Genomic DNA, 12,997 nt, shown 5'->3' on the forward strand with positions numbered 1-12,997 from the left:
CTACCAAACCCACAATCCCCTTTTAGTCTGAGATTAATTGCAGTCAGTACTACTCTGTGTTACAGGAGGATTGCAGCCTTCTAGATGCAACGTCATCCACTGAAAAGGAAACTGAATTATGGTAAAAGATGTATAAACACTTCTGCTCACTGTGGGATTGAGCTAAGCAAGTCCCTTGACTTCTCTGTTTCCTCTCCCATCATTTATGTGTGCTGTCCAGTAAACACTCCAGGGCAGAAGCTGGGTTTGAAGTACTTAGTGCAGGGGGAGTTTAATCCCTTTAAATGGTGCTTAAATATAAATACTAATAAACTATTGGAAGCAGTATAGCCATGCTGCTCAGTGGTGTCCCACTGGCTCCTTGAATCTGCACCCCCCAAGGTTCTGTCCCATTGGCACTCAACCTGGACTAGTTACCGGCAGCTCATTTGGTCTGGGTGCAGTGCTCGGACTTGTCACCAACATGGCAGAGGCCATGAGCTGATGGATTCTGCTTTGCTTCTGAAACACCAATGCAGAGGGTGTGAGATCTGTGAGGAGTGTGGGTGTTGTAACAAACACATTCTCCAAAGGCACTCTGGTTTTGGGCTCAGGACGACGGTCCCTGTGGGATTACCCCAGATAGAAACCTGACACTTTGGGAGTCTTGTAAAGAAGAATTTCTTTCAGCTTTGACACTTCCAGATTCAGCCCAAGTTGCACAATTTCGTATAAAATATAATCCTAAAAGTTGTAGGTTGAGTCTTTCAAAAGGCTTTTGAAATTTGATGACAAACTGGAGTATGTGCTTTTGCTGAAACTAAAGCAGGAACTTGTGGCTGTGTAACACACTCAGCCAGCGTTTTGTTTAGGTCTTTATGAACAGGATTTTGTAGTAATTGCAGGAATTAGATTTAATATCGTTCTTCCCTTGAACAATGCTTGAACAAGCAAACAATGCTAAGAGAAGCTACAGAAGACAGTGACCACCTTCTAATCATTAGGAAACAAAATCAAAACTAAAGCAATATTCAACAAGAATCTGGTTTTATAGAAGCAAATACTCTTTCCCCTGCAGAAGAATTTTGCCATCGGACAAATGTCTTGACTTTTAGGGAGGGACATGAATTCTGAATTGGGAAGTTGTGATATTTTCCTGGATGAAATAAGTTTCTTGTTTCAGTGGTCTAAAATTATGTTTGCAATTGATATCAGTTTATCTTTTTATGACATGCATATTTGTGTTCCTCAGATAAACGGGAAGCCACTGCAGTACATTTTCCCTCATGCAAGGCTCAAACTACTGAGAGACACAAAGGATCACACAGTTTCAGGTAAAAAAACCCACAACCTTCTATGAGACATGATAATTAATTTGATTAGCGTGAATCATGCACAAGATTTGAAGCATCCAAAATAGTTCCTGTGTCATACACAGCAGGAAATTCAGCAGTCATAGTAAATCTTGCTGGTTGGTTATAACAGAAAGCAGCAGCGTGGAAAAAAGGTCATAACATCTGTTCAAGATACATAAGCTATACAGACATTAAAAAGAAAGGGAAATGCTATTGTGTTATACATATGAGCAGTCTGTTTTGCTGTTGCTTTTTATATAGTTCTATATTCTCTGTATGAGAAGTTTCTATAAAATAGGCTTGTGTGGGTGTTCAACATATACAGACCCAAGAATTTTATTCTTTTTATACAGGAACTGTTCTACAGAGTGGGGGAGCAGAACAGTCAGATCCCATTTTTCAGTAGCATCTTCACATAGGGACAGTCATCACAGGGCTTCAGATTTTTTTCCCTTTTCCCTAACACTAACACAAATGTTCGTGTAAGTCTGCGTCTGCTTGCAAAGGAGATGAAAAGTGGCAAAGGTTATATTCACTCACGTCCTGGACTGTGAGCAGGAATGCGGTGTGATGCTTTCATGTATCAAACTGTAAAAGGCTTCCAGTTGCAGGATTGGGTGCAGGTAAGCTCTGTCTGAGCTTTTGGAATTGCGCTTTTTCTCACATCTAATACTGATAATGACCTCAAAGGTCTTTTAATATGCAGTTTGTCTTCTTTCAGAGGGATTTTTTTTTTCTGTTGTGAAACCAGCAGACTTTCTTTTAACTCCCTTAAAAAATTCTAAGTGTGTGTCAAACCCTGTTTCTGTGCAGAAGTAATTACTGACTGCCAGCTCTGGCGTTCCCTCGAGCATTAAGTAGAAAGTGGCACGAACTAACTTGAATTGCTAAATAATTGTTTTCACAGGGTTTCTGGCAGTAAAATCCTGATCGCTTCCACCCCCAGTATCCACCTCATATTTAGGGTGTTAAATGAATTTTCTGTATATATTATGAGGTATTTTCTTGCCAGTCAGCATAACAACCTCTGTGTTATGATTTCAGGATACAGAAAGACCCCTCCACCCACACAGCACAGGCTGGAGGCAGCGCTGGGTCTGCTGTTGTGTCAGGTTCAGCTGCCGTGGGCCCTCTCACTCCACAGGCCTCCTTCACATCCTACTGCAGATCTTTGCCTTGCGGGGTGATGAGCTGTGAGTTCATCCAGGCTGCTCCCTTACTCACGAACAAGTGGAATTGCAACCACACAACTGCGTGTAGCTCGTGATTTGAGGCTGCTGAAGGCTTTTTCTCCTATCTAAAGTTACTTACCCTCGTGCAATGTAAAATGTCTATTCCAAGTTCATGACTAGCTCTGGCACTGGCAACCACAGCAACAAACTGTGCGTCAGGGTAAATGCCTTGTAAGCAACAACAGGGAAACCAAGGTGTAGATATTGACTTCCCATTTTACTAATGCCCTGAACAGCATGAGATCACACAGGATCAAAAGTTCCCTCAGGACCCTGCTAAGATTTTGTAGCCTACACTGTGGCTGCTTGCTTCTGTAGCTGTGCTGTATTGTACCTAAATTATGACTGGGCTAAACATGCCTGGCTACATGTCTACAGGCTGGAGTCATACTTCTGGGTCTTAGCCCAGATACAGTCTTGGAGACCTGCCAGACATACTGAAATATGATGTGCATATAGATATACCTACAAATATCAAAGGTTTAAATGCAAATTGTACAGAAAAGAGCCAAAGATGGAATAGGGTACTGACAGGGAGTGCCTGAGCTAGAAAAATTGTCATATTTTTCACTCCTTTGACATCTTTTCATCTTTTAAGTACCATAACTTATTGGCTTTGTACGTCCCTTCCTTCCCCTCTCTCAGAGTCTGAAGAATCATGGCAACTCTTTTTAAATGTACAAAGATTTCTGCTTCGTCTTCAGCTTTGCAAATGACCTTTCCCAGGGCCACACACACGGGTTTTATTAACTTTTTTGAAAATTCAATTTTGATTAAACATTATGTGCAAATTAATAGAAAGTATCTATTAACCAGATAACGACTATTAACCAGAAGCAGACTTAGAAATTGATTATACAGCAAAGGTTACATAGAATATTGGTAGATTTAAACAATATATACTGTTATAGCTACCTCACTACAAGATTATTGGATATTCATCTAGATGCAATGGTTCGTTGGTTGGTTGGCTGTCAGTTTTCTTTCTCTTTATTTTCTTCCTCTGCTTCTGCTGTTATCCCTTTAACTGTCTCCTCTTTCTTATCAAAAAGTACCAAAATGAGATGTTGAATCATTTTAGTTAACTGCTTTATACTTGTTGCATAGGCACAGGAAGAGTGTTATGTTGAGAGAACCAACAACCCTCAATAAAGTGCACATGGGCAATCAGATTTCTCCAAGAGAGCAGCTAATCACTGTCTGGGTGGTGCTGGGAGTCTCTGTTGCAGACATCCTTACAGGTCCATCTTCAGCTCTATTGGACAAGACTCCCTCAACTGCTGTGTTGCTGGATTCTTACAAGCCAGCTGGCCTGTGGTCCTGGGTCAATACAGCAGTATATGCATCATCCATTGTGTCTGATTGTCTGTACATACAAAACATCCTCTGTCTCAGCTATGCACAAAAGCCAACATGATCGTTTCAGCACGTGCAAGAACAGTTTCTACTGATTTAAATGATCTGCATGCAGTTTGGTCTGTTCAATAGCAGGGGCTGCCTGAGACTGACAGGTTCTCCTATTGGGGGAATAAAAAGTACATCCTAAGTATGCAAATTGTGTATCATAACTGGTTTGTGCACAGCAGAAGCTACATGTGGAAATCCCCCAAACTGTCCACAGTTCCCTCTTCTAGAACTCCTGTAACTTCTTGATCTTCTACTTTGCTGTGAAGCTAAACAGTGGTTCAGCCCATCCCCTCATCTCACTGGGGAGTTCCTGGGCCAGCCTGGGCATTAATGATTCACTGTGCTGGATCAGCCTGGGTAACTAGCTATACCACAGCTGTAACTATAGGGCAAGCTTGAATTTCATCCTAACATCACCATTATTATTTGAATTTCATAAAACTCATCACATACTTACCATAGTAGAGGTTATGGATCCAGAAATTGCCACATTGAAAATATCGATAATATGGGTAGTACCAAATAATTTAAAATTCATGCTGTATCATGCATATTATGTCCACATGCATTTGGTTTATTTACTTTCTTGATTAATGAAAACTGGCTCTGAGGTACAGATGCCTTTGATGCCTCATACATAATCTGGCATAAGTTTGCACACTAAAACATTTAATGCAAATTTTAGCATGGGAATGAGCTGTTTAACAAAGGAGTAACCAGGCCAAAATGTAGTAGCTCTGAATGAAGAACAAATGTGTACTTGCTATCTGGCCTCTCTCCTGAGGGTTCTTGTTTCACAAGCGTATACTTTCATCTAGAACTCACAGCTCTTTTTTTCTAGGTATGTAATGTCCCCTCCTCAGGCAATACTGATCAATGTAAAGGAATTGCCAAGGATTTTCTCCGAAAATATGTATTAATAACTTGCAATTAAAAAAAAAAATCCTAATACTAAAACTTGGCATCATGGTTATGCTGAGGTGCCAAAACAATGATAGCAGTGATCAGCAAATGATAATATAGCAGTATTTAATTCTCCAGAAGCTCACTGTTTGTTTTCACTGAGAATCCCATGTTCCTTTTGGATCCTTTAGCACAGCAACATAGGCACTGTTTTGTACTGCCAGCACTTTCTCTTCTGTTGTGTAACATGTCATAGTTATATTTGAAAAAGTGAAGGGAGGACATGGCTACTGAAGGTAATGAGAGCATTGGCACTGCCCTCGTAAATGTTGCAAAGATAAAGATTTGGAATGTGTTATTCCTGATCAGAAAGCTGTTTAGGTACATTGCATGAAAAACCAAGGCCGCAGACACATTTCAGTAGATCTATAGGTGCAATGAGCACACTCACTCAAAGGTAATTTTTGCTGTTTTGCCTCACTTAGGCTGAGTCACAAGTAATTCTTCCCTTTCCAAAGGTAGGATATTCTTTGTTTCCAGGGAGCAAAATGTACTTTTGAGCAGTCAGACTGTCCATGTTGTGGAACATCCTCGTCAATTCTGATAAAAGAAAACAGGCAGAGAGGCAATTCAGAAAAAAACCTGTGAACCTTATAGTAAAGAAGAGAATTAGACTGTGGGCAGAATACTACGTCCCTAATGTTCATTTCAGCAGTGATGTTAGTGAAACTGGTAAGAAGATGACAGGGTAGCTGTAGTGCTGCACACACGTCAGAGATGCCTCATACTCTCCATAAGTATTACTAATTACTGCACACATCACTACACTGTTGCAACATGCCAGCTCATGAGGTACTTAAGCCTGAGAGAGAAGAGAATTCAGTTTTCCTTACTATTATAGATAGTCTCTGAATGAATAACCCTACATATTTAGGGTTCATCAAATTCATTTCTCACAGCAAAGTCCTGAAGTGCAGTGAATATGTGAGTACTAATTAATTAAAACCACATTGAATATTATCACAGTCTATGTTGAATAGGACACAGTAGTCAAAGACAGAGAGTGAGAAGTGTAACCCACCTCTTGTCCTCATACTCCTTCCTTAGAGGATTACTTAACCTGTTTCTTTGGTTTAATGTTGTGGAAAACTGTGATAATACTTTGCAGAAAACCCTATACTCTCTTCTAATGCTGACTTGTTACTGGGGAAGGATTTAATCCCTAATTGAGTGCCATCATTCCCTCCAACACTCTCCATATCAGAAACATGGCACAGGAGGTAAAACCCCATAAACAGAAGGGGACAGAGCTGCTACAGCCAGGCAATGTCAGAGATTTTCCACTGAAGTCATATGGCAGTAAGTGAGGATTTGTCTGCTTGTGTCTTAACAGCAGCCTTATGAAGAGCTCAATACCATTCAGTTTTTCTAAATTAAAAAAAAAAAGAAAAAAAAAGACAAAAAAAGACCACAAACAAATTTTTGTACTTGTTAGAAACATTTTGCAGAGATACAGACCATATGGTTGTCTGATGGACGATATCGCTCCTCATCATCAAGACACAAATGCCTATTTATGTTGGATGCACTTTCCAGAGCAAGGTGCTGGAACATTTTGAGAATGATTGCCATCCATTCACTATTTACCTAATCAGAGCTTTGTACAGGTCTTTGAAGTGCCCAAGGTGTACACTCCCAGGCAAACTGGAGGCAGGATGACTAGAGTTAAGATGTTCTGGTTCTGCAGGTCACTGAGGCAATGAAAACATTTCTCATGGAACCCTACTCCTTGGTAGGGTACTCTGTGGTTTTGATTGTCTCGCAGCCTCATTGCACCAAGATAACAGAGGAACAGCATTTGTCAAGTGATTTTTTTAGTTCCTCATTCTCTGTGCTTCTGGTTTTTGTCCCCATTAATGTTTACAGGTAATACGCACTCAATGCCTGCATGTTTATTTGCTGGTTTACTTCAGTAAAAAGAAGTTGGGGGAGGGGGGTTGTCAACTAAATTTTCTTTAAATAACCTAAAGTGTGCCAGAAATCTGTTCATCAAGAATGGGAGTGAAGCTGACATTAAATAGTCAAGAGTGATGATAAGCCAAAGCTGTCTGAGGATAGGGACTCCAAAATTACATTAATCTCCTACACACTCACACACATACACACACACACACACACACAATCAGCCCCCATATTCACTACAATATACATTTTTTTCTAAAAAGATATACAGTTTAAGGAGGCAAAAGTTCAAGATAGATCAAATAAAATGCTAATTTGCATGTTACATCAGAAATTGACTTTTTCCTTTATTTAAAAATGTTTTTATTTTGCTTGTTGTTGATGTCTTGGACAGCATTACTCACTGGCTTGAGAATATACCATTTCCTCAGAACAGGCTGAAAATTTCACTCATTTGACAGCTTCTTCTAGTGGGTAGAAAGAAATTATCATAGCATTCTCTTGATACAGAAGTGCAGTGTTTAAAAGAACAAGCTATGCAGGTAGATAAATTACCTTTATCCCTGTCACAAAACCCCTGCATTTTGAAGGGTTAATTTCAACAAAAAACAAGCTGACTAGTAAATTATCAACTTAATTCATATGCTGTTTTTCTTTTGCAGTAGTGGAGTTATTATAAGAAACATTAATTTTGTGTGAGATACCAAATGTGTATATCATAAATAAGATGTGACATACCAGGCTTTATGGGATTTATGCCTATTCTTTAAAAAAAGAAAAACAACTAAAAATCATTTTGTCAACTCCCCCTCTTGAAAATGTGGAAAAGTACTTTTTCTATTTTGCTTCCTTCTCTTTTTCTTTTTTTTTAAAAATTATTATTTTACTACTAGCCTAATATTAAATTATAGCAATAAATTATATTATTTATTACCAGTACAACAGAATAAGGCATTTCATTACTTAAAGCCATGAGTTTAAATCCAACTTAGATGATAAATTAGTTGATACAGTTGCCAAACGCATTCAGTAGTGACTGAATCAGGGAAGGAGTCTGTGCAATGAACTGGAGGTCTCGACATGTGTCATAATGGACAATTTCCCGTTTCCAAACACAAAGCTACCCTGCATCCACAGACTGAATGTTTCTAAGAACTGGACTGTCAAATGGCTATACAACCCTTCCTGGGGACAGTCTCAACAGCTGCTCTCTGATACCTTGATGAAAATAAACTGTAAGCTTCTGTCTCTGCTGTTGCCAGCTTTGGATCTTCTCCAAGCAGTGAGTCAAAAGTTAATTTGAAGTTTAAGCACAGAGGAACTACAGTTCCTTCGCTTATTTTGTGTAATTTCTATGAATATCACAATGTTTTTAATGAATTATACACAAAACCCAGTCTTTCTCTTTGAGAAAAGAAGGAAAGTTCAGATTTTTTTTTCCCCAAAGAATTAAATGATTTCATGTATTACTTGTTTTGGAATAATGGTTTTTTACAATATAAAGTTCCACAAATTCTTCCCCATTCATGACAGATATCTATTCAACACTGCATCATTTGATGGCTTTGAGCAGGAGTGTCATTTGGCTGAGTTATTCCTTTGGTTTTCCTTCAAGAGGAATTATCCAGTGTGCCAAGGCTTTACTGGGTGGCCATTAATTACAGGTAGTAACATCTTTCCTACAGATTCCTTGAAGCATTGACCAAGAGCTGTCACTGTTTCCCACTGTGTGTATACTTCCTATGGTGTCTCCTGTCCAAAGGAAGTGGTAGAGTGGAGTAGCATCTATTTAACCACTGCCAGCACACATTTGCAGATTTTCTCTGCTCTAAGAAGGAAAGTTGATTAATTACCTAAACACAAGTCTACCGTTTGTATGCATTCTGTAATACCAGGGATTATGCAAAGTCTGTAACACAAGATCAGCACACAAAGTTGTAGAGAGAATTTACATACTAGATCCTCAAGCCTTTTTTTCTTTTCTTTTTTTTTTTTTTTCTCTTAGCAAAATATAGATGGCTTCAAAAGCTGGAGATCCTCTTCCAAAATAGTTATATAAAATGGAATTGTTTAAAGCTTTGGTCCATGATGTTAAGATATCTATTAACAAAGGTCACTGCATTCACGTAGGACTGAACTATTATATGCTAACAGTTGCTAAGACATCACTAATATGCTGTATTTGTAACATAACAGCCAACTTATGATATGCCAGCAGAGCATCCTTTATGTAAATCTTTTTCCTCTGATCACAGGGATGCCTATGGGATACTATGTGGGAAACATCAATAAAATCTATTCAAGTTTATCCTCTTATTATAAGAGTAATAAAAAGCTTGAGCTAAAAGCAACCACTGTAACATTAAAAATATCACAAAGATCAAATTTTTTACAGTGAAGCCATGAATGATTGGTGGAGATTCTGGCTGAACAGATTAAAGCTTGTCTTTTGTGGTAGATTCATCCTCATAAGAATCTTTAAAGTTTTGTGAACGCTTTCAGGCAGTGGTTAATGGGTCGTGCTTTTCCTGGAGGCAGGTAACAGAGTGCCACAGAAGACCCCATCATGGGACCATTAATATCTTTATCAGTGGCATGGGGGAGGTGATGGGAGTACACTCTTATGACTTTTGCAGATGTGGAATAAGCTTGAGGGCAAGGCTGCCATTCAGAGGGACCAGGACAGGCCTTAGGAATGGGCCAACAGAAACCTTGTCAAGTTGAAGAACAAATACAAATCCTATTCCTGGAGAGAGCGAGCCCTGTGCAATGATGCAAGCGAGGAAGCAGCTGGCTGAGGAGGCCTGTGGAAGATGCACTTGGGAGGAGGTGTCAGTAGACAGCCATCTGCACTTCATGCACCTTGGCAGGGTCCTGCACCTCGGTCAGGACAATCCCCGTTATCCATACAGGCTAGGAGGATAGGTCCCTTCCAATGTTACACGTTCTATGATTCTATAAAGGCAGCCAACAGCACCCTGAGCTGTGTTACCAGGACCATGCCAGTAAATGAAGGGAAGTGAATGTTCACTTCTACTCAACTCATGTCAGACTGTATCTAGATACTGTGTTCAGTGTTGCCACCACCCCCAACACAAGCAAGTCACTGACTGTGATACCTAAGATGTGCAAATCTAAGGAATTTTGTGACTTGTTTAGAAGTCCTTCAGTTTCAAATGTGAACGGGAGTGTATGTGGTTAGATACAGGCCTGTTCACTAAACAAAGCTCTGTGGGCAATAAGATGATGAAAAAGAGGGGAGAGAAAATTCCGAATAGATGGAGAATGGGTGCAGATCATGTTTTGACTAATGTAGCCCAGACAACAAGACCAAGACTGAATTGGTCTTTTTAGCCTTTGCTAAAAAGTCTCCATGTGCTCCAGAGTATGTTTGCAGTGAATAAGGTTGCTACATCTGCATTTATGTGTATGTTTAAGAAAACAGTGTCACCAGTGACATATCTTACCTTAGGGTACCATCAGCACTCCACGTAGATAGCACAAACTACTGTCCAGTAGGCAACAGTATGGAGCGATGTTTCTGTTTCCTCTTTACCCCCTCCCCAGTTTACCAGTCTCGTAAAAAGAATTTATGATAGATACAGCTCCCCAGATATCAGCACTGTGATGACTGGAGAAGGAATACAAAATATTCTTTGCATGACTGTATGTTGGACAAGTCTACATGACACACTGGACAAGATTTTTAGCATGTGCAATAATCACTGTTTATTGAAGATCACAATTTTTTCTTAAATTTATTAAACATAAGAACAGTCTTACTAAGTCAGACTTGCTTATCCCTTTATCATGGCTCTGACAGAAGGTGTTTAAGAATATAACACCAGGATAAACACAGTGCAATATTCTCACAGCTTCAAATAGTCTGTGGTTGAACCACCATCTGAAGCAGTGGTTGCTTTTTGCATTTAATGGGGAACTACTCTTCTCCTAAGGGCTTTTGTTTGTCCATGCATTATATTTTAGCTAGCATATACACCTATATATATATCTTACATACTGTATAATATTCTTTCTATTGTGTTTACATTAATTCTCTTGCTGTTAAATACCAAAGCTGATATGGATGGGAGAGTTCAAAACTAAGGTTTTAAAGTTCAGCTGTCAGTCAATGTCATCTATTGAGCTACTGGTATCCATTAGTAAACACAGATTAATCTCAGTGCCTACAGATCTTACAGTTCTTTTATAGATTTAAGGCTACAACCTACCATAGGTGACACCATAGATTCTGACGTGACAGATCATCCAAAAAAAAAAAAAAAAAAAAAAAGAGACCTGCATCTTGTTTTCAAGTAGATATAAGTGCTCCAAGATGTTAACTCATAAAACATTTTATGACCCTTCAGGATGATAACCAGTGTGCAAATCAGCATGAAGCAGATTTGCAGCTGATATAAATTAGTGCTGTGCTATTAAAATGACTGGAATATATCTGAATTTCATCAGCTCAGGATTTGGCTTCATGTATATTTTATGCTTTAGTTGCCGATGGCCAAGAAGTGCAATAACTGAATAGGCTTAATCACATTTGTAGGAAACAACTTTATTTAAGCTAATTTCGTTAGAAAGCACAAAAAAATTCTCCCGAGCACATTCTTGAAGATGTTCTACCTATCTAGACTACCAAATTCTGATATGGATCATCATCTTATTTATTCCAGAGAAATGCATAATAATAATAGCACAAATAAAAATTTAGCCTGAATTGTATTATACACATTATTTTTTTCTGCTGCTTTCTAAATCCCCAGTCTGACTTGGTTTTGTTTGCTTTGTCATGTTTCCTCTCCGTCTGTTCTCCAGACTTTACAGATTGCTTTTATCACAACTATGATATCTAAATAAATAGCTCACATTTCTTCATGATGCTTTTAAGCCTGAACTCTCCAAAGAGAAGCCATCATTTTTTTTTCTGTGACAGACAATTCTGTTCCAGCCAGACAATGGAACATGGTGTAAAATTGTTCCAGCAGATAAGGGCCTACCAGCACCGTAGCGTATGTATGTCTGGTCTAGATAAGGCTAGAGGAGGAATGGGAAGATAATGTCTACTAAAGCAACAAGGAGGAAGCTATGTTCTGTCTCTGTTCACAGGCAAATAGAGTTGGAAGACTGTATTGTTTGATTTGATCGCTATGTTCTCATTGCTGTAACAATGTGCTGTAACACCTTGCAAAATCAATCACGCCTAATGTCTCATTTTCATTATTTATTCTCCTGCATTTTTTTGATTGCTAACATTAGACCTTGTCCAAAAAATGTCACCATTGGGCATTGTTAGAAAGTGATGAAAACTGTATTTGGACTTGCTTTTTTTTTTTTTCTCCTTCAGTGGTATGGCTTTGCATTGACTCATGGATGTGAAACACAATGCTTAATCTTTAATTTGAGATTTTCCATTTTTAATTCCTCAGACAATACTGTTGTAGCCCTCATCTGCATTTTGCAGTTAAGCCCATTTCAATTTTTCCCCTTTTGGTATAGTTTCATCTTCAAAGGACATAATATCCATAGGTGGTAAAATGACCATGGTTTTACAGAAAAAAAATGTGATTTTTCAGTTACCATCTTGGAAGTTATTCCTTTATGCTCTTAGAAATCCAAATCTGTAGAGTTTTTAAAATATCTTTCTTAAAAATTAAGTCACTTAAAAGTCTATTAAAATTTTATATAGCTCTTTTTCTGTGACAGAGTGAGATTGCTCCTGATGCTCATGCTACAGCTTCCTGTGCCAATCTGCACGAAATCATGTGTGATTACTGAAAATCTGTTGTACATTCTAATTGTTTCTTTACTTTCTTTGCTCATCTAATTGGATAGACAAATGGTTTCATACTTGGAAAAGTTATCCCAGAGGAAATATTTGTTCAAGTTAGCACATGGACAATGTTTGCACAGAGCTTCTAAGTCATGTGCCTGCATTCTCCTGCCCATGTTGAAACTGTTTCTGCTGTATAGGACTTATCTAATTAAAAAGTATCAGTACCTGCATTTAGTGCTGGAATTCTATTTACTTTTGTAGGGGAAAACAACCCCAGAAACTTACTTCTCAGCTTTGTGTAAAGGCTGGACCAAAAACACCAGCAAAAGCCTGGTGTGCCTTGATTTACTCAGTTTTTCTCTGTTCTTTTTCAG

General features: G+C 38.7%; 1 protein-coding gene across 1 annotated transcript in view; it reads left to right on the forward strand.

The window, feature by feature from the left end:
• The window catches only part of PCLO (piccolo presynaptic cytomatrix protein), a gene marked incomplete at both ends in the record, with an annotated part of 357,904 nt that overhangs the window by 221,091 nt on the left and 123,816 nt on the right, over positions 1-12,997 (forward strand). The window contains one exon of the mRNA XM_084279271.1: positions 1,232-1,313. Coding sequence (XP_084135397.1) covers positions 1,232-1,313 — 82 coding nt within the window. The remainder of the gene's footprint in view (positions 1-1,231; positions 1,314-12,997) is intronic.

Source organism: Gallinula chloropus (genome assembly GCF_964237585.1).
Source record: "Gallinula chloropus genome assembly, chromosome: 1".
Classification (NCBI taxonomy): Eukaryota; Metazoa; Chordata; class Aves; order Gruiformes; family Rallidae; genus Gallinula; species Gallinula chloropus.